Source organism: Salmo trutta, chromosome 33, assembly GCF_901001165.1.
Source record: "Salmo trutta chromosome 33, fSalTru1.1, whole genome shotgun sequence".
NCBI lineage: Eukaryota > Metazoa > Chordata > Actinopteri > Salmoniformes > Salmonidae > Salmo > Salmo trutta.
In genome coordinates this window covers 22,509,410-22,531,456 of record NC_042989.1, presented here as the reverse complement: position 1 = coordinate 22,531,456, position 22,047 = coordinate 22,509,410, and the positions used below count along the sequence as shown (strand labels likewise).

At 43.3% G+C, this 22,047-nt stretch overlaps 2 protein-coding genes across 2 annotated transcripts in view; one reads left to right on the top strand and one right to left on the bottom strand.

Annotated features, from left to right (window-relative positions):
• Nucleotides 1–22,047, top strand: part of dnajc17 (DnaJ (Hsp40) homolog, subfamily C, member 17) — a 60,636-nt gene that overhangs the window by 38,084 nt on the left and 505 nt on the right. The window lies entirely within an intron of this gene.
• On the bottom strand, nt 10,362–14,149 carry LOC115172661 (cdc42 effector protein 2). The gene is made up of 3 exons (XM_029730321.1): nt 13,768–14,149; nt 13,530–13,657; nt 10,362–11,267 (listed from the first exon to the last, which is right to left on the bottom strand). Exons 2-3 carry the CDS (start codon nt 13,552–13,554, stop codon nt 10,573–10,575), a joined length of 720 nt encoding a protein of 239 aa, XP_029586181.1. The 5' UTR covers nt 13,555–13,657; nt 13,768–14,149; the 3' UTR covers nt 10,362–10,572.

Genomic DNA, 22,047 nt, shown 5'->3' with positions numbered 1-22,047 from the left:
ACCCCTCTGAGTCTGGTTCCTCTCTAGGTTTCTTCTTAGGTTCCTGCCTTTCTGGGGACTTTTTCCTAGCCACCGTGCTTCTACATCTGCATTGCTTGCTGTTTGGTGTTTTAGCCTGGGTTTCTGTATAGCACTTTGTGACATCAGCTGATATAAGAAGGGCTTTATAAATACATTTGATTGATTGGGGAGAACCATGGAGGTCCTGGGGAGACTGTCTGGGATCCAGAACACTGCTTCTCCCTCTCTTCTCTTTTTCCCTCCGCTCCCTCTCTTTCTCCCTCTGCTGCCTCTCTTTCACCCTCCCCCTCGTTTTCTCCCTTTCCCTCTCCCTCAGTGTGACCTGCTGCGATCACATAGGAGCAGCAGTGCTGATACCTGCTTCTTTAACCTCCATCAATCCAGCACCAGCACAGCAGGGAGCCCAGGGACGCACACGCCTGACTTCACACTATGCACCACTCTGTTTAATAAGAGTATCTGCTTACACTGGTCTGGGACCTGCTGCTGCACCTGGGCCCCCAAGTCTCCACAGGCCCATGGAGGCCCCTAGTATCACACACTGTAGCAAAGTTGGAGAGACATGGATGAGCCCTGTTGTACTCCTGTGCTGAGTGATTCTCTAAGTTTGTGAATCAAATCAAATCATTTGTCACGTGCCGAATACAAGAAGTGTAGACCTTACCGTGAAATGCTTACTTACAAGCCCTTAACCAACAGTGCAGAGAAGAGTTAAGAAATTATTTACCAAATAAACAAAAGTATAACAATAACAAGGCTATATACAGGGGGTACCGAGTCAGTGTGCGGGGGTACAGGTTAGTTGAGGTAATTTGTATATGTAGGTAGGGGTGAAGTGACTATGAAATAGATAATAATCAGCGAGTAGCAGCAGTGTACAAAACAAATGGGGGGGGGTGTCAATGTAAATAATCCTGTGGCCATTTGATGAATTGTTCAGCAGTCTTATGGCTTGGGGTAGAAGCTGTTAAGGAGCCTTTTGGTCCTAGACTTGGTGCTCCGGTACCGCTTACCGTGCGGTGGCAGAGAAAACAGTCTATGACTTGGGTGACTGGAGTCTCTGACAATTTTATGGGCTTTCCTCTGACACCGCCTAATACATAGGTCCTGGATGTCAGGAAGCCTGGCCCCAGTGATGTACTGGGCCGTACGCACTACCCTCTGTAGTACCTTATGGTCAGATGCCGAGCAGTGGCCATACCAGGCAGTGACGCAACTAGTCAGGATCCTCTCGACGGTGCAGCTGTAGAACTTTTTGATGATACAGGCCCTCTGTCAGACATGGGTGTGTTGGGTCAGGCGTTTAACCAGTAGGGACACCATGCAGAGACAATACTGTAGGGGTGGTGGTCCATTCACAACGTTCTTCTAAACATAAATAACCAAGCAGGGTAAGGAACAGAGGCCCTGTCCCAGCCAGGCCATGGTGCGGAAAATTGCTCCCCATGCTCCAGACTAAACTCCCTTGTATTTCGATAGGATCTAGTTTCACCTCCTGAGTGTGCAATGTTTTGTATCACTGCACCGTGCCATAATAAATTATCATAATGAGAGGCTGTAAAATATGTATGGTAAATCATTCTGTGCTTGTGCTGTTTTTCAAACAGTCGGTCTCTGTTGACGTTTGATGTCAAGTTTTATTGAATGTCAGTGTGATGTACACAGTCAGATGTGTGTCTGTTCCTGAAATACTGAGTGGATTACGTAATCTGTTAAGAATAGACTATACTGTTGCTACATAGATGGATGGTGGTTTGCATGACAATGCGAAGTACACAGTTCAATTATCGTGGATGAGGTGTTCAAGCTGTCCCCCCAGAACTCTTCACATTGCTGCCAGACTACAGTGATTCACACAATGTCAATATGACTCAAAGTTGTTAAGCCCTTACCTACAAGAATCTCTCGAGTTTGGGGTCCACATCCAACCATTTGTATCCTCCCTATCAGAAGAACCTTTAGCATAATCATGTCTTTGGAAGTCATAAATCATTGTATCCCCAATTTAGAACAATTGTTTAGCATATTGTCTTTTTAGAGTATTTATTCTGATAAAGACGTATCGCAATACTTGATACGACTCTGTTTATTTAATCTTTGAGGAAACTTAGACTTGGAGCCTGTCACAACATGAACCAGATGTAGCTTGTCATCTGTTCTGGGATGTTTTTTCCATCATATCGGACCGGCTAGCTTCCTTCTGCTAAAGAAAGAGTACGCTCACCTAAAATAGCCCCGAGTCTTTCCGGGTCCTGGGATGCTGTGCATAGTCCTGCTACAGTTGGCAGCTGGCTGCAGCACTGTACTCTTTCTGGACGGAGATAACTTCTAGTGTTCTGACTTCCTGGAAGAGTCCGTTTAGCGACGAAAGGACTAATGTAACAGATTGGTTAATTTACAGCTGTTGCCAGCTGTTGTTATCAGCATCAATTCATTTAACTGGGCTTTAGCTTAGACAGGGAATAGAGAAGGTGGTGAGATAACTGGACTATCTTAACACGAGGTCTGGGAGCAATGGAGACCACTGCATTTTTCTTCATGGGACAGTTAGGAGCAAAAGGCCATGGGAGACTGTTTTTACATTGCTGACTCAGTGTTTTTCCTCTGTGGACTAAAGTTGAATTGAATCTCCTCAGACTTTTGTGCTCCTCTTCGATCTACTGTAACACATTGCATATGAACTTGATCAAATAGCTTGCTAGTTTTAATCAGCGGATGTTAAACTTTTGAGATCTTTTGATGGTTTTGTCTTCTTCTCAAGGTTTTACGATGCCCAAGTGTATCATGGATATCATGCGAAGCAGTACTATTGTGAGCTACCTTGGCCCTAAATGTGTTTTTAAAATGGGGGAGAAATGTGTGAATCGGTGGCTCTGTAATGTGTCCTGACACGATGCAGAGTTCCATAAACAATATCAGTTTCAGAAACGGAATGTCTCGGTTGTCAAAACAATATTTCCACCCCCAAAAAATGTCAGATTTATTTTATTTTTATAAAAGCCTCTGTCTTTTGTAAGATGGCTTTCGTGGTATTCTGTATGATGGTGAGTTTGGAATGTGGGGGAAAAGTGGTACCAGATATGATGGGGTACCTCATAGTTTAAAATGTTTTGCCAGTTGGCACTGTGCCAAGATAATTTGTCTTCCAATTACTCTTTCTTCTCACATCAGCCTTGTGAGTTTGGGTGCTTGTTGAGAATACATTTGTGACTTCTTATGTGGAGGAGCCCAGTGCAGACGATGGGGTGTTGTACAGTCCAAGGACAGTCTGCGTGTGGGTGCTCTGTAGTTCTGTCTCTGAGCTCTGGCTGGGACAGTGGGACATTAGTCCCACTGTTCTAGAGGCGTGTTATGTCATTGAGGAGAGTCTGGATAAGAGGTAATGTAGATTTTAGGCACCAGGTTTGACAATGAAGTTATGGATGCTGATGAAGCATGCAAGGTGGGCTTTCATAGGATTAGGTGAAAGGTGGGAAAGGAAGAGGCATCTTTTCTGGGCTTTGACAAGAATAAGGAACCATAATGTATGGTCCTCCTTTCCTGTCCTGAGCAAATTATATCAAGACTCGTTAACCTAGAAAGCCAAGATGTCAATCTGATAAGGCCCAGGGAAACTGTCTGTTAACATTCCTTATGAATGGATTACTTGTTCTGCTGGTCCAGGATAAGTGGGGAATAAAGGTTGACTTCATCAAGCCCAACTTCATCTATTCAATAACCTTGCTGTGATGCAGGTGTGGTCAACACTGTGCATCATAACCATTCAGTACTTCCCTCAAGCTCCAGTTCATTGTATTAGCAGTATCAAAGTGAAACCTGTGAATGAGTAGATGGTTTATTTGGCTTGGAATGTCTGTCTGTACGTGCCCATGTGTAAGTATCTGACATGGACTACTTTAGCTCCAGCTGTCTCATGTATTGTCAGGGTGTAATTTCTCTTCAAACAGTAAGTGTAAAGTGTGACAGACAGGGCTTTAATATGGCCTCTATTAGAGGTTGACCGATTAATCGGAATGGCCGATTAATTAGGACCGATTTCAAGTTTTCATAACAATCGGTAATCGGTATTTTTGGCCACCGATTTGCCAATTCTTTTTAATAAAAAAAAAAGTATACTTTTTTTTTAATTAAAAAGAATTGGCAAATCGGCCCCCAAAAAAATTGGCAAAAAAAAAAAAAACTTTAAATATTTAAAAAAAAAAGTTTTACACCTTTATTTAACTAGGCAAGTCAGATTAAGAACACATTCTTATTTTTAATGTCGGCCTAGGAATGGGTGTTAACTGCCTTGTTCAGGGGAGATTCAGGGATTTGTTTTTGCAACCTTCTGGTTACTAGTCCAACGCTCTAACCACCTGCCTTACATTGCACTCCACGAGGAGCAGGCTGACTACCTGTTACGCGAGGGCAGCAAGAAGCCAAGATAAGTTGCTAGCTAGCATTAAACTTATCTTTATAAAAAACTATCAATCTTAACATAATCACTAGTTAACTACACATGGTTGATGATATTACTAGTCATCTAACGTGTCCTGCGTTGCATATAATCGATGCGGTCCCTGTTAATTTCTCATCGAATCACAGCCTACTTCGACAAACGGGTGATGATTTAACAAGCGCATTTGCGAAAAAAAGCACTGTTGTTGCACCAATGTACCTAACCATAAACATCAATGCCTTTCTTTAAAATCAATACACAAGTATATATTTTTAAACCTGCATATTTAGTTAATATTGCCTGCTAACATGAAATTGTGTCACTGCTCTTGCATTCATTGCCTGGCTCGTTGCGAACTAATTTGCCAGAATTTTACGTAATTATGACATACCATTGAAGGTTGTGCAATGTAACAGGAATATTTAGACTTAGGGATGCCACCCGTTAGATAAAATACGGACCGGTTCCGTAAATTTCACTGAAAGAAAAAAAACGTTTTGTTTTCGAGTTGATAGTTTCCGGATTCGACCATATTAATGACCTAAGGCTCGTATTTCTGTGTTTTTATTATATTATAATTAAGTCTATGATTTAGTAGAGCAGTCTGACTGAGCGGTGGTAGGCAGCAGCAGGCTCATAAGCATTCAGTCAAACAGCACTTTAGTGTGTTTTTGCCAGCAGCTCTTCGCAATGCATTGCGCTGTTTATGACTTCAAGCCTGTTAGCCCATAGAGGTTATGTGGGACGCAAGCGTCCCACCCCTGGTACACCCTATCAACAACAGGTGAACTGTCAAGAGCGCCAAATTTGAAAACAATTAAATGTCATAATTCAAATTTCGCAAACATACAACTATCTTACACCCTTTGAAAGATAAACATCTCCTTAATCTAACCACGTTGTCCGATTTCAAAAAGGCTTTACGGCGAAAGCATAGAGTTAGATTATGTTAGGACAGTACATTGAAAATAGCTGTGTGTAATGTTTTGTCAATGCAAAGACACGCGTCACCAAAAGCAGAAAACCAGCTAAAATTATGCACTAACCTTTGACAATCTCCATCAGATGACACTCCTAGGACATTATGTTAGACAATACATGCATTTTTTGTTCTATCAAATTCATATTTATATCCAAAAACAGCGTTTTACTATGGCGTTGATGTTGAGGAAATATTTTCCCTCCAATACTGCCAGTCAAATCAGCACAACAAATTAAATAATTACTATTCGAAAACATTGGTAAAATATTATATTGTCATTCAAAGAATTATAGATTTACATCTCTTGAACGCAACCGGATTGCCAGATTTAAAAATAACCTTACTGGGAAATCACACTTTGCAATAATCTGAGCACTGCGCCCGGAAAAATACGCTTTGCGATACAGACTAACCGCCATGTTGGAGAGATCTAAAATCGAAAATACTATGTAAATAATCCATTACCTTTGATTCTCTTCATCAGATGTCACTTCCAGGAATCCCAGGTCCATAACAAATGTAGTTTTGTTCGAAAAAGCTCATAATTTATGTCCAAAAAGCTCCGTGTTGTTAGCACATGATCTATGCCCGCCGGACTTGTCTTCATGAACGAGGGGGAAAAAAATATTTACGTTCGTTCAAACATGTCAAACATTGAATAGCATAAATCATTAGTGCCTTTTTCAACCAGAACATGAATAATATTCAAGGCGGACGATTGCATTCTCTTTTAAAACGTATTGGAACGAGAGTACCCAACATGAACTCGCGCGCCAGAGTCTTATCGGCCACCACCGTTCCAAGGCTCTTGTTCGGTCAGATCTCACAGTATAAGACTCAAACCACTTTGTAAAGACTGGTGACATCTAGTGGAAGCCATAGGAAGTGCTCAACGATTAATAAGCCCCTGTGTGTTTCAATGGCATAGGCTTAAAGGTAATTCAACACATCAGGTATCCACTTCCTGTCAGAATTTTGTCTCAGGGTTTTGACTGCCATATGAGTTCTGTTATACTTACAGACACCATTCAAACAGTTTTAGAAAATTCAGAGTGTTTTCTATCCAAACCTGAACAATAATATGCATATTCTAGCTTCTGAGTTGGTGTAGGAGGCAGTTAAAAATGGGCACATATTCTTTTCAAAATTCTCAATACTGCCCCCTAGCCCCAACAGGTTTTAAGGCTGATTTAGACTGGTGTAACCGATGTGAAATGGTTAGCTAGTTAGCGGGTGCGTGCTAATAGCGTTTCAAACGTCACTCGCTCTGAGACTTGGAGTAGTTGTTCCCCTTGCTCTGCATGAGTAACGCTGCTTCGAGGGTGGCTGTTGTCGATGTGTTCCTGGTTCGAGCCCAGGTAGGTGCGAGGAGAGGGACGGAAGCTATACTGTTACACTGGCAATACTAAAGTGCCTATAAGAACATCCAATAGTCAAAGGTATATGAAATACAAATCGTATAGAGAGAAATAGTCCTATAATAACTACAACCTAAAACCTCTTACCTGGTAATATTGAAGACTCATGTTAAAAGGAACCACCAGCTTTCATATGTTCCCATGTTCTGAGCAAGGCACTTAAATGTTAGCTTTCTTACATGGCACATATTGCACTTTTACTTTCTTCTACAACACTTTGTTTTTGCATTATTTAAACCAAATTGAACATGTTTCATTATTTATTTTATTGATGTATTATATTAAGTTAAAATAAGTGTTAATTCAGTATTGTTGTAATTGTCATTATTACAACAAAAAAAAGGCAGATTAATCGGTATCGGCGGGGTTTTGGCCCTCCAGTAATCGGTATCGGTATCGGTATCGGCGTTGAAAAATCATAATCGGTCAAGCTCTAGTCTCTATGGCACCTTATGACTGTTAGAAAACCAAACATATGTCAGTCCGTCAAAGTGTGTAAGCAGTATTATACAAGCCATCTAAAATGTTGATGCGAGCAATTCTATCCCCAACCACTGATCTTGGAATTTGACAAGAGTAAAAGAAGTTGGTGTACACACTGGTCTAAAAGAGTGTTTCACAATGTGTTATTATTCTCATAAAACATACAATATACTGAAAGCCATAATTCGTTTTACTGAAAGATGCACAAAACATATGCAGTACAGATGTAACCACAAACATCAGTGACTCCATTAGATTGTTAACATGCTATTGCTAACGCTGTTTAACTGTTTGTTAGCAGCAGGACACTCATGGCTAGTGAAGTTCTCTGTAACGCCTCAAGGATCCCTGGAATGTAACAGCTTTTAGCTTTGCCCCACCACTTTCCTTTCCTGACAGCCCCCTGCTGTGGTGCTGGCTGTGGCTCTCTCCCAGCTCCCCTTGCAGGTGGGTAAGTGGGCCCAGGACTGGGGGTGGTGGGCAGTTCATCAGGCCCTGTTTGTTCAGCAGGTAGTGTTTAAACCCTCATCAGGAGCCTTGCAGGTAATGGATGGCTGTGGTCCCCAGCCTTCTTGGCTCCAGCAGCACGTGGAAGGATCACATTACCCCTCGCCACCTTCCCCTCTCGCGCCACTCACCAGAGCGAGGGACTCCGATTAACATTTAAGAAAACGGCGCTGGGGTTTTGGGGCACGGACCTGTGGCCTGAGTTGCAGCCCACCAACCACTGGCTTTATTGGAAGCAGAGCTAAGTGTTTGTTTTCATTGTGTTGTTGGAAAAGAGAAACGGGGGTGCCTTCGTGCACCTTCAAGTGGGGCCTCTGAGATGCGTGCGGAAGAGAGATTGCCCTCCCCACACAACGGAATGGCAAGGACGCCAAGTCGTCACAGCTTCAGGACCTTGGAAAACTAAGCCCTCGTTCTTTTTTCTTTCTTTAACATAACATTTTTAAGTCTAACAATCCCCTCGAGAGCTCTGGAGGAAGGAACTGGGTTTAATCTAAGAAGGTGAAAAAGCAGCCAACTGAAAATGCCCACTTTACTTTGAACAGCTTGAGATAAAAAAAAAAAGTGCTAAATTATTAACTAGACTATGTAACATTTTATCTAATGCTGCAACGGGTAATGCTAGAAGAACATGAACTTTGCCCTTTAAAGCGTATGCAGTTTAACCCTTCAGAGGGAAGAATTCCAACGTTGACTCTTAAACATCACAATAGATAATATACACTCATACTGATTCTATTGCTGTATAATAGAAACAACAGATGGATATGATCAAAAAATGTTCAACAAATTAGCGTATAACTCAAACATGACGTTCTGAAATGATAATCTACTGTAAATGAGAGAAGGAATAAGTTGAAACAGAAGTCCATGTTCTGCCTCTTATTGTCCATGGTTTAGATCAGTGTTTCCTAACCTTTTTTGGTTACTGTACCCCAAATCACATTTTGATCTGACCGGAGAACCCACAAAGTACCCCCTCGTGCATTTTACCATTAGGCCAATGGTCTTTTGAGTCTTCCCCACGTACCCCCTGTGGATAGCCCAAGTACTCCGAGGGGCATACTGTGCATTCGGAAAGTATTCAGACCCCTTGACTTTTTCCAAATGTTGTTACGTTAAACCCTTATTCTAAAATGGATAAAATAAAAATGTCCTCATCAATCTACACACAATACCCCATAATGAAAAAGCGAAAACAGTTTTTTTATAGATTTTTTGGGGGGGGCAAATTTATAAAAAATGTATTCAGGCCCTTTGCTATGACACTCGAAATTGAGCTCCGGTGCATCCTGTTTCCATTGATCATCCTTGATGATTCTACAACTTGATTGGATTCCACCTGTGCTATAATTCAATTGATTCGACATGATTTGGAAAGGCACACACCTGTCTATATAAGGTCCCACAGTTGACAGTGTATGTCAGATCAAAAACCAAGCCATGAGGTCGAAGGAATTATCCGTAGAGCTCAGAGACAGGATTGTGTCGAGATACAGATCTGGGGAAGGCTACAACAAAAATTCTGCAGCATTGAAGGTCCCCAAGAACACAGTGGCCTCCATCATTCTTAAATGGAAGAAGTTTGGAACCACCAAGAGAGAGCTGGCCACAGTAAAAGGCACATGACCGCACGCTTGGAGTTTGCCAAAAGGCACCTAAAGACTCCTAGACCATGAGAAACAAGATTCTCTGGTCTGATGAAACCAAGATTGAACTCTTTGGCCTGAATGCCAAGCATCACATCTGGAGGAAACCTGGCACCATCCCTACAGTGAAGCGTGGTCGTGGCAGCATCATGCTGTGGGTATGTTTTTCAGCGGCAGGGACTAGGAGACTGGTCAGGATCAAGGGAAATATGAACAGAGCGATCCTTGATGAAAACCTGCTCCAGAGTGCTCAGGACCTCTGATTGGGGCTATGGTTCACCTTCCAACAGGACAACGACCCTAAGCACACAGCCAAGACAACGCAGGAGTGGCTTATGGACAAGTCTCAGATCGAACATCTCTGGAGAGACCAGAAATAGCTGTGCAACAACGCTTCCCATTCATCCTGACAGAGCTTGAGAGGATCTGCAGAGAAGAATGGGAGAAACTCCCCAAATATAGGTGTGCCAAGCTTGTAACGTCATACCCAAGAAGACTCGGCTGTAATCGCTGCCAAAGGTGCTTCAACAAAGTACTGAGTAAAGGGTCTGAATACTTATGTAAATTTGATATTGGTTTATTTTTACATTTGCACAATTTTCTAAAAACCTGTTTTTGCTTTCTCATTATGGGGTATTGTGTGTAGCTTGAAGATGGGGGGGAAACGATTTAATCCATGTTAGAATAAGGCTGTAACGTAACAAAATGTGGAAAAAGTCAAGGGGTCTGAGTACTTTCCGAAAGCACTACGTACCCCAGGTTGGGAACCACTGGTTTAGATTACCTCACATGAAATGGAGGAGGATCTCTTTGTAGTTAGTTCTGTCCACATCTCATCCATTACTCTTTGAGTCCATTGCATCTGATATAATTTAGCCACAGTCAGCTAATCCAAAGATCGAGATTGTAACCCCATGGTGTTTCAAATGTTCTGACATTGTTTCTTTCAGTCAGGAGTTTTTTTTATGTCATCTGTTCATATCCTAGGACAGTTTAGAGTGTTCTAATGCCAGTCACATATAATTATGTCAGTGAAGTCTCTTGGTGAGGACCCATGTTTGTCTGGCTGTTCCTCTAATAGTGGAGCCTGTCCATGACCTGCAGCACGTCATCCAGGATGGAGGGGCCCAGGTCCAGGCTGAAGGAGAAGCTGTTGTCCACCTCATCCAGCTGCAGCGTGTCCTCATGGCAGGTCTGAGTGGAATCTCCATCCCTGCCAGAGCTCAGACTGCCCCGGCCAGGACTGTGGCTTCTGACCATGACCCCGTGGCTGGGGCTAACACTGGCCTCGATCGCCCCCTCGCCCTCCTCACTGTCCAGCATGGGCAAGGAGCTGTACTCCTTCCTCCTCTCGGAGGCGCTGTGGCTCAAGTGGGCCCTGGTCCACTCTGGGATCTTTAGGGCCTCGGCCTCACCCAGGTTAAGTCGTGGGGGTTTGGGTGGAGGGTAGCAGGCCAGGAAGAGGTTATGTTCGCTCTGAGAGCTGTGCAGTATCAGGCTGTGGCCCCCCTTCAGAAAGGACAGGTCCCCGAAGCTGTCACTGCTGGCGTTGCTCCCGATGTGGGCAACGTGGCAGAAGTCGGCCAATGGGAGGCTGATCATGTTGACAGAGAGCACCTCCCTGCGCTTCTGGGTTCTAGACCAGCGGGCCGAGGCTGGCTTACGGCACAGAGACGTCTTCAGTGGCATCTTACCTGGTCCTGTTGATGTCCTTTGGTTCACTTCTGAGATTAAGCCTAAATGCAGTCTACCATCTTCGAAAAAAAGCTCTGTTTTGGAAAAGATAAACAAATAATTTATTTAAATAATTTCACTTTGAGGTTAGGTTCATGTCAGATCAAGTGGTTTCCCATCAAGAACATATCATACATCTCTGATCTAAATGTCCAGGTTTACTTTCATCATTCTACAACATACAGGATGTGCACTATTTGTTTCCCTCTGCTTTCCAACAACAGATGTAACCTTATGATTATGTCAAGTTTGATGTGAAAAGGCAGCAGTTATTATTTAGAGAATGCACCTGCTCTGCTTGGTTTTGTATAAATACAATTCTTCAACATTTGGCTCCTGGGAAATAGTCCAACATGTGCTTTGAAGTGTTTGATTTTAAATGTTTACTTTTCAAATCCAGTTTTCCCATTAATGCAGGTGTGGTCTGCTGAATGCACTAAAGGAATGTCTTAGCCTGATTCTGACTTTCAGTAACTGTGCACCACATATGCACATTTTAGAGCAGACCCAACATCCTGTATAGAACTCACCAGCTTGTAGTCCTAAAAAACGGAAATGAGTTAGCCATGGCTCGTTGGTCAAAGCCTATGTGGAAATACTGTTTTTGTTTCGTAGAGTTTTTGGATAAATGTCCAAAATAAGGTCTGAGGTTAGCACAGGCTATGGAGATATGATACGTTTTGTTCTGTGAGATAATATGATTCACTTAACACCACCGTTATGAATTATTAACCTTTTAACGTGTTTTGTGTGAAGAGGCGACTCTGGGATGCTGTCCTTCTAGGCAGAGTTGCAAAGAAAAAGCCATATCTCAAACTGGCCAATAAAAAGAAAAGATTAAGCTGGGCAAAAGAACACAGACACTGGACAGAGGAACTCTGCCTAGAAGGCCAGCATCCCGGAGTCGCCTCTTCACTGTTGATGTTGAGACTGGTGTTTTGCGGGTACTATTTAATGAAGCTGCCAGTTGAGGACTTGTGAGGCGTCACTCTAAACACTCTAATGTACTTGTCCTCTTGCTCAGTTCTGCACCAGGGCCTCCCACTCCTCTTCCATTCTGGTTAGATTCAATTTGCGCTGTTCTGTAAAGGGAGTAGTACACAGCGTTGTACGAGATCTTCAGTTTCTTGGAAATTTCTCGCATGGAATAGCCTTCAGGCAACTACAACTACAGAATGGGGTGGAATTTGCTACATGTTGAGACAAAACCCAGATTCTTTCAGACACAGTATGCAAATTCATCTTGTTTTATTTCTCCTTAACTTTGGATCTGTTGAGCTGGTTTACTGGTCACAGACAGTTAGTCAGCCTTTCCTGTTTAACATGCTGGATCCACAACTCTTATTTGAGAGAGGTGTGGCGATACCTGACATGATTTGTTATGATGGTAATATATGTAGAATTTAACTGGAATATGACTTTCACATACTGTAACTGGTGTCAAACTGTTGTCAGTTTTTTAGATCTCAGACAGAGCACTTTGTACAATGGTCATTTAGAAGTTAATCTGTACAGTTTCAATCTCAGTTAGCTGTAAATGTTGAGCCTTGAACAGCTACCACCCATTTAGAAAGCAAGGGCATAAAACTTTTTACCTAAGACAACTGAACACACTGAGGAAAGTGTGGCTCTGAAAAGATTAAGTCCATTATAGTTCATGTAAGCTCTAGGCCCAAAGCGCAAAATAAAATGCACCATATTCAAATCTAGTTGAGTATGGTTCCAGTAACTTAGTCATTTTATTGAGTAACACAGAATGCAGTTCATCATCTCTGGCTTGTCAAATGGACAATCTCAGTGGTCTCTGTGATTTTACGGGCTCCTAACAGCTTTGCCCATATAATATCTGTGTTCGTGACTTGAAACACTCACTCTGTAAATTTGTAAGGCACTACGGCAAACATGTTTTGTTGGCCCATAAAGGTTTTACTGGCACTTTAGTAGCAGCGGGAGATGGGGAGAGTGTGGACACAACAGCATTCCTTTCCAAACATGTCAGTTGGACGAGGGAGTGTTAGAATTGTAGCGGTCAGGATCACGCTAAGGAAACACTTATCTTCCAAGTCCAAATTAAAGAAGTAAAAACTGCTTTGTCAAGACCATTTACAGTTACTAAATAATCTTCCTCGTCAAACTGCCTTGGAGACTGTCAAATGAGTTGGCCACCTGTCCAAATGGAAATGCCTAAAGTATATTCTCAAGAGCAGGTGTTGGTTAAGTCTCTTAAAACTACTAATTTTGATATATTGATCGATAGAGTTTGTAATAATATGTATGATAGATCTGTTAGCTCTTACCTGTACTGCTGTGTACACAGGGCATCTGTATCCCACACCCACACGTCTGTCTCTATCAGGAAGCCAGGCTAGGGCTGATACCTGTAGACTGTGACACTGTTTCTCCTGACATGATGGGGCTTGTTCGACTGCAGCGGGAGAAGCACAGTGAACAACCTTGAGATAGCGAACTGGTGCCACTTCCCCAGAAAATTCTCTAAATCCCGGATTTAACAGCCTAGCCACTCTTGTCTCTTACCTGAGTCTTATAATCCTTATCAGTAGAGACCCTGTCAGGTTTGTTGGTTGAGAAAGTGTCCTCTGTAAGTAACCCAGGTGAGGTGAGTGTAGAAGAGGGATAAGACGAGCAGGTGGGTTTTTTTTTCTTTTTTCTCCCTACCTAACGGCAGAGAGTGTGTTTTCCCTCTGGTGATGTAACTCTTCCTGCTGTGTGAGTCTGAATCATGGGCGTAAATCCCGCTGGCTGCACCCACTACCTGAGGGAGAGGGCAGAACAGGAGCTGTCGGAGTCCCCAATGATTTACTGCTTGTAACACGGATGGAATTGAACTAGGGAAAGAGCACAGCACATTCCTCACACAGACAGGGCCACAGTGATGTGTGTGTGAGAGAGATAGAGGGGGGCAACTTGCACTCCGATGGGGTTAACCGATCACTAATCTCCATGGCATTGTCTCTACTCTACTGATTTCCTGTGCTCTGTTAGCTTGTGTAAAGCCCCGGGGCAACGTAGGCCATTCTGGCTGAGTGGAGGCCAATAGGCGGGGATCTCGGATGAAGCCACTGACTAGCATACAGATATGCATGTGTAGAATGGCTGAGTTGCAAAAGATAACCTGTTGCAGTTCCAATTCTCACGCCTCCAGCTGCATGCTTGTTTTTGTTATTGGAATGTTGTAGGAATACTGTAGTCATAGTAGAATATGAATTGGCTTCTCAGTATTGCTAGACTCCAGTCAATGCCACTATAGGCCCAAATGTAAATGTCTTGTAGTGTCAGTCTGTGTGTATATTTTTGGTCCACCTTAGATGTCTACTGTAGTGTACTGTAATTTAACCATTAGGCTTATTGATAATCACTGTTTGTATGCTGTGTGTTTATGCTATTGACAGACTTACTTTTCCCTTCAGAGATAAAGCTTTAGCAGTGGCCAGAGGCCTACACCCCACTCTGCTCAGCTTCTAGCTAGTGTATACATGTCTCTGGGATGGTCTACATCTGGTCTCAGCAGCAGTCATACTCAGTGCTCCACACCAGCATCCTCCCAGTCATTGTGCCTCCTAGCAACGTCTTTGACCTTGAGAGAACGTTAGTGGCCATCTGTTTGTCTCCAGACAACACAACACTCTGCTCCAGGGTCTCTGAGATGAAACATCCTGTAAAACAACACATTTCACTGCACTTATCTAGTGTATGTGACAAAATAATTATATATAGATAGATGGATATATACAGTGCCTTCGGAAAGTATTCACACCCCTTGACTTTTTCCACATTTTGTTACGTTAGAGCCTTATACTAAAATGGATAAAACAAACAAATCCTCAGCAATCTACACACAATACCCCATAATGACAAAGCGAAAACTGTCCAACTCATCCCAAACCATCTCAATTGGGTTGAGTTTGGGTGGTTGTGGGGGCCAGGTCATCTGATGCAGCACCATCTCTCCCCTTCTTAGTCAAATAGCACTTACACAGCCTGGAGGTGTTGGGCCATTGGCCTGTTGAAAAACAAATGATAGCGCAAACCAGATGGAATGGCGTATCGCTGCAGAATGCTGTGGTAGCCATGCTGGTTAAGTGTGCCTTGAATTCTAAATAAATCACTGACAGTGTCACCAGCAAAGAACCACCACACCATCACATCTCCTCCATGCTTCACGGTGGGAACCACACATTCGGAGATCATCCGTTCACCTTCTCTGCTTCTCGCAAAGACACAGCAGTTGGAAACAAAAATCTCAAATTTGGACTCATCAGACCAAAGGACAGATTTCCACCATTCTAATGTCCATTGCTAGTGTGTGTTGGTACAAGCAAGTCTCTTCTTCTTATTTGTGTCCTATAGTAGTGGTTTCTTTGCAGTAATTCGACCATGAAGGCCTGATTTCACGCAGTCTCCTCTGAACAGTTCATGTTGAGATGTGTCTGTTACTTGAACTCTGAGGCATTTATTTGGGCTGCAATCTGAGGTGGTTAACTCTAATGAACTTATCCTCTGCAGCAGAGGTAACTCTGGGTCTTCCTTTCCTGTGGCGGTCCGAGAGCCTGTTTCATCATAGAGCTTGATGGTTTTTGCGACTGCGCTTGAAGAAACTTTCAAAGTTCTTAACATTTTCTGGGTTGACTGACCTTCATGTCTTAAAGTAATGATGGGCTGTTGTTTCTCTTTGCTTATTTGAGCTGTTCTTGTCATAATATGGACTTGGTCTTTTACCAGATAGGGCCATCTTCTGTATACCACCCCTACCTTGTCACAACACAAACTGATTGGCTCAAACGCATTAAGAAGGAAAGAAATTCCACAAATTAACTTTTGAGAATGCACATCTGTTAATTGAAATGCATTCCAGGTGACTACCTCATGAAGCTGGTTGAGAGAATGGCAGTAGTGTGCAAAGCTATCATCAAGGCAAAGGGTGGCTACTTTGAAGAATCTCAAATATAAAATATATTTTCATTTGTTTAATACTTTATGTGCTATTTCATAGTTTTGATGTCTTCACCACTATTCTACAATGTAGAAAATAGTCAAATAAAGAAAAACCCTTGAATGAGTAGGTGTCCGAACTTGACTCGTAATGTATATACTGAATTCGGTCTCTAAGATTACTTTACTGATCAGATCTTTTAAAATGGCTCCAATAAACAAATTCCTGCCACCTTTCCTTCCCCATTCACTCCCTAACGCCAGAGCAGATGCAATTACTCACGCAAATGTACTAACTGCCTTATCATAACATTTATCCAAGACTGGAACTGAGCATTTCAATAACTCCCAATTCAGTATTTCTTTTCTCCACCCCTACCCCATCCACTATTTTGTTTTGTTGGGAAGCCATGGTTTCATGCTAGCAGACCGTCAAGGGACAGGATAGCGTGCTTTATCTGTGGTGATGTGGTCACACAGGGCTAGGGTTGCATAATTCTGGGAACTTTCAATAAATTCCCTGGGGTTCCAGGAAACCTGGTTGGAGGTTTCCAGATTTCCCGCTTATTCCCTCCTGATTCTGGGATCCTCCAACCAGGATTTTGTGAATACCTGGGAATGTATTGAAAGTTACAGGAATTTTGCAACCCTACACAGAGCTCCCCATTAGACCAGGGATTTGAGGTGTGTTTACTCTCATGTTTGTGTTAGTACATTGTCCAGACTGGGGTGATTACATTGTCCCCGGTCCCTGACCATAAGAGCAGAATGGGTGTCTGACTGCCTTCTTCTCCATCTCTCCCTTCTCAGAGCAGTGTTGGTACTGTGGTCTTTCTGGTCCGACTATGTTCTCCCTCAAACCTAGGATGCTGCTTGTTTTTATAATAGGAAAAAGTGCTTACAGATACTGCTTTGACTGGCTCTATAAACCCAAATTGAGGCTTTTGTGGATATTCATTTGGGCCTTTTGTGTGTTCTTGTCTTGTGAGCCACAGACAGAGCAGTGTTTCACTGCGTTAAGATGTTTTCTCTCACATGGAATACACAGCAGTTCGGTTGTGGCCCTGATAGTGTATGATGATCTGTACAGGATTGAAACAATGGATGCAAACCAGTGAAATCCATCACTAGACAGTGAGAGAGCCTGTGTGGTAACTGTCGCTCTACAATGATGAGTGAGTCAGACAGTGATGAGCTTTGTGGCAGAGCTCCAACTGAAACTCACCTGACTGAATGGATAGACCTCTGTCCCTCAGGATAGGCAGTTTAGTTGCATCTGAAGAAGTTTCATTGTGTAACATGACAAAGTTCTCTTGTCTTCATGTATAGTTGTGGACCAAATTCCAGGGGTGGTCTTATACCATCCCATACATTTTACCTAGGCAATCTTAACAGATAACAGACGTGAATTACATCATGTCCTCTAATAAAACAGTCTGTGTCCATTTCAAATGGAACACACACTGACTTCTTCTCCACTGTGAGATTTGTAAAAGTAATGCTTCATTGCCATATTTGCAGACTAGCAGACCAGACGTGTGTGTGTGCGTGCGTGCGTGCGTGCGTGCGTGCGTTCTGTTCTCCGTGGGAGGTCAGGGAAGTCTGAGAATGTTTACCTGCCTGTGTCTCCTGGCACTGAATTATTTGTAATTATTAAATGAAGGGTTTGATATTTGGGGTTCTTTGAACGTCTGGGCTCTGAAGTAAACAGTGTGTGGACTGCTGCATTCCAGTTGCTGTTTGTTCAGCACATTAAGCAGATAAGGAACCATAACACATGCTCAAAGCAGCAGTACAGACCTCTCATCAGGCGGCACACCAGACACACCCAAACCACCAGCTTGTTCAGATGCACGCGCACACACACACAGTAGAAATGTTTTATGTGTATTTGCACTTTAACCTTTGTTTCGCTTAATTTTTTTGTCATGTCTCTTTTGGGATATTGAGGGTTTCAATTCTACATTCTTGCTGGTTCAGTGGCCCCAGTGTTTTAAAATCAAATCTGTTGCAATCAGAGGGCTTTTCCCGGAAGGCCCTGATGTGAAAGACATAATTCTGGTATTACAAAGATGTATTGTTGGATATTACATAGCTGAACAGCCCTCTCCCCCATCTCTCTGTCATAGAAACCCCCAACACATCCATCATACAGGGAAATGCCAGAGCACAGGGAGTTCATGTCTCAACTTCCATTTCTCTTTCATTTTGTTTATTTCCTTTACGGGTTTCCAAATACACCCTCTCTATCCAGCAGGCTCAAATCCTGCCCTATACAGCCCCCCCCCCCCCCCCCCCGAATCCAGTGCTGACTGGCTCTTCGTTCACACTTTACACTACTCACGGACCAGAGCTTTCACCTAGACACCAATACCCCTTCATGTAGCTTACTAAATAACCACCTGCACACAGCTTACTCAGTCAGTAGGTTTTAGTAGCTATTGCGTGGTTTGGCCCTGTCAAAGCTGTTAAACCTCATTCAGAGAAGTCCATTGTCTTCTCGCTACATTTCAGCAGTTATTAGGGACCAATTACATCAATACAGTATGTTCCTGGATCTATAGGTTAGCTTTCCTTCTCAGGGAAAGGGGCCTTTGCCTGTGAATGGCATCCATAAACCAGGTGTTCAGGACTAATTCTGGAAATTACTGAACAACACAGGAAGTAGACTTGGAGCCTATTTTAATAGCTGTTATTGCAGTATTATGAGTTTGTATTTGTTCCATCATTACAAAGAGTCTGTCTGTAGACCAGGATCTTTTTGGTTAGTTTTGTCTGTCCTCAAAAAAATTATTGATCTTCTCCCATTTATAAAAGCCTGAATTTACTATTGTGAGGAATCTTAGTTTGGCTGTGGCATATGCGATCCTCCTGCCCAGTGTGTGTTTGTTTGAGTTAGCGTGAGCGTCTGGGCATACACTCTTACATATCACACACACCCCTAATGATCTCTAAATAAGTGTTTGGCTCCTATAAATCACCGGCTCCATAACCCACTGACACACACACACACACACACACACACACTCGTGCACACACACTGCAGAGAAATGGCCCCTTGATTAGTTTCAACAGACGGCAGTACCATCTGTATTACTGTACACTTAAAAATAAAAAATCCACATCTAGACCTAGCAGTAATTTACCTGGACAACCACTATGGTTTGGTAGAAGTACCGTAGTCTATAGGAGGAGCTGTTGTAAAGAAGATAGGTTTAAACGCTACGTGTGAACTATTTGTCTCAGACACCTTGGAGCAGGATGTCTCGTTGCTTGCAGTGGATCTTGGTGAGAGGGGGAAAGCAAACTGGAGCGAGGCGATGTGGATCAGAATGTTCTGCAAGAAGGTGATGGTTTAAAGTCATTTTCAGGCTTGTCTAAATCATTCAAACACTTCTATGTTTATCAGTACTGTACACAAACACATTCACTGCTTTTAAAACTTTATTTAGGTTAATGAGGGCTGTCGGCTGATGGCTCCTAGTCTGTTTCTGGACAGGCAGTTAGGCGTGCAGACCACCTCCGTCTCAGGTCCATGACACATAATAGGCCTTCATGACATCATCAGGTCCTCATAGCCCCCGGGAGACATACTTCTGTCATGAGCTGGGGAGAGAGCGATTTTAGGAGGGGGAGAAGAAGAGCTGGAAGTCTCTCTCTCTCTTATCACCCCCATGCTAGCTGTGCATTGGCCATCTGACTGGGGATGTAGATAAAGGGCCTCATTGCCAAAATCTTGAACTATCCAATTAAGGAAGGAATACAGTCCTTGTGTGATTATTTGCCAGATCAGATACCACTTTTCAACAGTGAGAGAACTGTGTGTAACTCAAGACACACACACACACACACACAGAGACAGGTGGGTCTAATGTAGAGCAGATCTCCTGATCCCATCTGTCTGTGGGGGAAAATACTGTGCCTGGCCACCTGTAGCATAGCCTGCCGTCTCCTGTGGAGCACCCTGACTCACCACCCTGCCTGGCGTATGGTGATGTTACGGCTGGCCTGGTGTCAAGTTGTAGCATGCTGTTGGGAGGCTCCGGGCGGTGAGTGATATCAGTGCTGTTAGTCAGCCCTGAGCGAGTGAGCATGGAATGGAGCAGTGTGTGTTTGTGTGTTTGTCATCCTGCCTCTGTGCTGGCCTGGTCCTCTTTGTTGTGGGCCCCATTGTTTATCTTATGTGGTTTCCCTAGTCTCTCTCCAGCCCCTGGTGTGTTTATGGAGCAACACACACACACAGACAAACACACCTCCTCAAGTGTTAAGTTAGTCAGGGATGCACAGGCTAAACGCGTACGTTGAGTGTGAGCCCACCAGGCAAGGAAACGGCTCTCAGCTAGGGAAAACTGTCACTCTCCTTAGACCCCTCTTTGTGTTCAGAGCTCACCTCCTACATGGGAAGTGAACCAATAGAAACTCTATTGACCTTACATGGGAAATAAATAGAGACAAACAGTATCACTGTCCATATAAGCCTAGATTTTCATATAAGCATTTCAGAGAATGGCCGGTAGAGGTCTGTGTGGAGTAAAGGTGGAAGGGGGGGGACTGCATTCCCTCCAGCCCACAGTTACAGCCTTTGTTTTGTATAATTGAAGATGCAACAGTTGTTTATTTACTTAAGTGAGCTTGCGTGATATTTCATGGTTACATCTTAGACAAGGACTTGATCTCACATTACTGGAATGATAATCACAGCTATCTATCCAACAGCATGGAGAGGGAGCCTGCCTCCCCACGCCATCCCTCTTTTTCTCCTCCTCTCTTCCTTCCCCTCTCTCTCGTACACACGGGTGGATGCTGGAGTCCCAGTGATCTCTTCCAGATGGTTTACCTCACCAAGCCACTCTCTAACCCTCCTTCATTCTCTTCACTTTCTCTCTCTCCCCCTTTCTCTTCTGTGTCCCACTCTATCTCTCACACATTCACACACTCACTTCTCTCCGCTCACTGTCTTGTTAGGGAGACACTTCTTTGGCACAGCAGACTTCCTCCATCTAATCCTATAAAACAGGTTTATTCTGTGGACACCCCCCCCCCCCCTCCATTCAGGATTAGGGGCAGTGTGTGTGTGTGTGTGTGTGTGTGTGTGTGTGTGTGTGTGTGACTGACTGACTGTGTGTGTGCACACATGCATCAAATCAAATTGTATTTGTCACATCTGCCAAACACCACTGGTAAGCGTGTGTCTTTGCATACTTGTGTGTGTCAGCTCCTAGTGCTTACCGTGCAGCCTAGTGCTTACCGTGCAGCCTAGTGCTTACCGTGCAGCCTAGTGCTTACCGTGCAGCCTAGTGCTTACTGTGCGTGTGTCTCTCTGTCTGTCTGTGAGAGACTGATCAACAACTACAGGAAGCATTTGGTTGCAGTCATTGCAGTTAAAGGTGGCACTACCAGTTATTGAGTGTAAGGGGGCAATTACCTTTTCACACAGGGGAACTGGGTGTTGCATAATTTTTTATTAAATAAAATAAGTATATTTTGGGGGGTAAACTCAGGTTTTGGTTGACTGAAGATCTGATAACATTCAGTATCAAAAATATGCAAAAATAGAGAATCAGAGAGGGGGTGAACTTTTTGGCACTGTATGTCTGAAACTGTCCTGACCTCTCTCCCCCTCACCTGTCTTGTCCTCTCCTCTCTCTGGTCCTGTCGTGAAAAAAAACAGACAGCAGCCGCCAGTGACGGACAGTTATCATTTGGTCCATGCACTGTTGCACACTTATGTCACATATAGAGCTTGTTTTTGTATTTGCACTGTGTTATCCCATTATTAATGCAATGGCTTAGCATGGTTTGCTTCTTCATATTGACTGTTTTACACTGGTAACTAAGGTAAAGGCGGTGAAATGACTATGGTAA

Coding starts and splice junctions, on each gene's coding strand:
- LOC115172661 (XM_029730321.1), bottom strand. CDS start 13,554: ATGCCCTGTGTACACAGCAGTACAG. Junction 11,268..13,529: donor CTGTGTACACAGCAGTACAG/GTAAGAGCTAAC, acceptor TTTCCAAAACAG/AGCTTTTTTTCGAAGATGGT.